General features: G+C 45.5%; 1 protein-coding gene across 1 annotated transcript in view; it reads left to right on the forward strand.

Moving 5' to 3' along the window:
• Window positions 1-591: 591 nt before the first annotated feature.
• The window catches only part of LOXL2 (lysyl oxidase like 2), a gene marked incomplete at both ends in the record, with an annotated part of 60,385 nt that continues 57,554 nt past the window's right edge, over window positions 592-3,422 (forward strand). Inside the window, 2 exon segments of the mRNA XM_084221734.1 lie at window positions 592-1,040; window positions 1,042-1,084. Coding sequence (XP_084077860.1) covers window positions 592-1,040; window positions 1,042-1,084 — 492 coding nt within the window.

Raw genomic sequence — 3,422 nt, forward strand, 5'->3', positions numbered from 1 at the left:
AGAAAATCATTTGCTACACCTCTCAACATAGAGAATTTTACCTGGGGAAAATGTATTTTTGGGGTGAAATGATGTGGCAAGTTGATCTGAACTTATACAAGGGGGGAAGTTTCAGTTTGTTTGTCCCAGCCCACAAAAAATAATCGACCTGACTTTGGTTTTTACAGGTGGCATGGGAGGTAATCCCAATTTCCAGGATAATAACAGAAATAATAATGAATAATATAAATAATAATGGATAACATAAATAATAATGGATAATATAAATAATAATTGATAACATAAATAATACTTGATAATATAAATAATAATTGATAATATAAATAATAATGAATAATATAAATAATAATTGATAATATAAATAATAATGAATAATATAAATAATAAGTATAATCATGAATAATTAAAAATAAGACATAAGGAGCAATAAAGTGAATAATAACATACAGAAATAAATCATAATGAAATAATATAAATTATATAATAATATAAATAATATCAATTTTGTATCATGACAAACTTCAATTAAAACCTGATTTTCCTCCAGGACAGCCCTGCCTGCACTGCCTCTGAGGACTGTGATCACGGAAAATGGGAAGATCCCAAGTTTTTCCCTCCACCCTCTGCCTGCTGCTGCTGCTGGCCGAGCTGAGCTGTGCCCAGTACGAGCCCTGGCCGTACCTGCCTGGCTACCCCGAGCCCGCCCCCCAGGTGTTCCAGCCCGCCCAGAGAGCCCCAGACGTGCCCAAAATCCAGCTGAGGCTGGCGGGGCAGAAGAGGAAGCACAACGAGGGCAGGGTGGAGGTGTTCTACGGCGGAGAGTGGGGCACCGTGTGCGACGACGACTTCTCCATCCACGCCGCCCACGTGGTGTGCCGGGAGCTGGGCTACGTGGAGGCCGTGTCCTGGCTGCCCAGCTCCAAGTACGGCAAAGGAGAAGGTAAGCAGGTCTTGGAGCAGTGTGGGGAATGTTTCCAGCTCCCAAAAATCACTGATTTCAGTTTAATTGATGGTTTTGGGGTGTTTCTCTCTCATTCTGGGAGCTGGGCTACGTGGAGGCCGTGTCCTGGCTGCCCAGCTCCAAGTACGGGAAGGGAGAAGGTGAGGAGCAGTGTGGGGAATGTTTCCATCTCCCAAAAATCCCTGATTTCAGTTTAATTGATGGTTTTGGGGTGTTTCTCTCTCATTCTGGGAGCTGGGCTACGTGGAGACCGTGTCCTGGCTGCCCAGCTCCAAGTACGGGAAGGGAGAAGGTGAGGAGCAGTGTGGGGAATGTTTCCATCTCCCAAAAATCCCTGATTTCAGTTTAATTGGTGGTTTTGGGGTGTTTCTTTCCTGTGCCAAGCACTGGGCTGCATGGAGGCCGTGTCCTGGCTGCCCAGCTCCAAGTACGGGAAGGGAGAAGGTGAGGAGACCCTGGAGCAGTGTGGGGAATGTTTCCATCTCCCAGTAATCCCTGATTTCAGTCCCATTGATGGTGTTGGGGTGTTTCTCTCTCATTCTGGGAGCTGGGCTATGTTGAGGCCGTGTCCTGGCTGCCCAGCTCCAAGTACGGGAAGGGAGAAGGTGAGGAGCAGTGTGGGGAATGTTTCCATCTCCCAGTAATCCCTGATTTCAGTCCCATTGATGGTTTTTGTGGCATTTCTCTCTCATTCTGGGAGCTGGGCTATGTTGAGGCCGTGTCCTGGCTGCCCAGCTCCAAGTACGGGAAAGGAGAAGGTGAGGAGACCTTGGAGCAGTGTGGGGAATGTTTCCATCTCCCAGTAATCCCTGATTTCAGTCTCACTGATGGTTTTGAGTGTTGGTTTCTTGTGTTTTGCTCCATGAGGTAAAAAATGTGTGAAATTATTGGAAAGCGTCCAAAGGTTGGACACAGGGATGGAAAAGGGCCTGGAGCAGCTGAGGGACCTTGGATTGGGATCCCAGAGCATTGGGAGAGCCTTTCCATCTCCCAGGAATCCCTGATTTCAATTTTATTGGTGGTTGATGGGTTTTGGGGTGTTTCTCTCTCATTCTGGGAGCTGGGCTATGTGGAGGCCGTGTCGTGGCTGCCCAGCTCCAAGTACAGAAAAGGAGAAGGTGAGGAGACCTTGGAGCAGGGAGAGGTTCTTTCCACCTCCCAAAAATCCCAATAATCCCTGATTTCAGTTTAATTGGTAGTTTTGAGTGTTGGTTTCTCATGCTCTGCTCTGTGAGGTAAAAAATGTGTGAAATTATTAGAAAGCGTCCAAAGGATGGACACAGGGATGGAAAAGTGCCTGGAGCAGCTGAGGGACCTTGGATTGGGATTTCAGGGCCTTTCCAGTTCCCCATAATCCCTAATTTTGGTTTAATTGGTGGTTTTGAATGTTCCTTTCCCATGCTGTGCTCCGTGCAGTAGAAAATGTGTGAAATTATTGTAAAACATCCAGAGGATGGCCCAGGGCTGGGGAAGGGCCTGGAGCGTCTGAGGGATCCCAATCCCCTCGGATCGGGATCCCAGAGCCCTGGGGGAGCCTCTCCAGCTCCCAATAATCCCTAAATTCAATTTTCCACATCCTCTCTCACCCTCTGAACCTGGTGGAAATGTGGAAAATCCCACCTGAATCCCAAATGTCTGCTGGACAAACCCTTGGAAAGGAGAATATTTGTGCGTGACAGCTGGGAATTCCCAAAATCACCAAATTTGAGAGGAAAAACTCAGAAATAATCCAGGAATAACAAGAAATCTGTGTAATAACAGACACCCCACGGGATTTCCCGGGATTTACTGGGATTTGGGATTGAGTCTTGTCCTGCTGGGGATTTTTCCTGCCCTGCCTGGAGCCTGGTGGATCCCACAGGGATAAAATTCCTCCCAGGAGGGCCGGCTGCTGTTTGGGTGGATTTGAGCATTTTTGAGTGCTCACACCTATAAATGTCCCATAAAAGAGCGAGCGGGGCCTGAGGGAAACTGCAAACCTGGAATGTGCTCCCAAAGTTGTGGATTTTGGCTCTGGAGGCAGAGCAGGAGATTTCCAAGCGAGGAAGAGGCCGGGACATCGGAAAACAAACCGGGCTGGCCACGGGGTCACACGGGAGGGAGAATTCCAGGGAAATCCCAAATCCTGGGTCTGGGGGGCTCTTCCCATTCTGGTTCTGAGGGGCCTGATTTCTGTATTAATTTATTATTTTGATATTTAAATTAAATTGAAATGCATTCATTTAATATATTATTTATAGTGTAATTAAATTATAACTTTATTTTTAATTTAATATAACCTAATATTAATTGTTAATTAATTTTATTTTTATAGAAATTTAATTATATTAATTTGATATAGATTAAAATAATTAATATTAATATAATATTCCCATATGGATAAAGGATGGGAAAAGCCATGGGCCAGAGCTTTTCCTGATCCATCAATCCTTGAGGTGCCGCTTTTTTCACCTTGATTTTC

The sequence above is a fragment of the Fringilla coelebs genome (genome assembly GCF_963513975.1).
Source record: "Fringilla coelebs genome assembly, chromosome: 26".
NCBI classification, from domain to species: domain Eukaryota; kingdom Metazoa; phylum Chordata; class Aves; order Passeriformes; family Fringillidae; genus Fringilla; species Fringilla coelebs.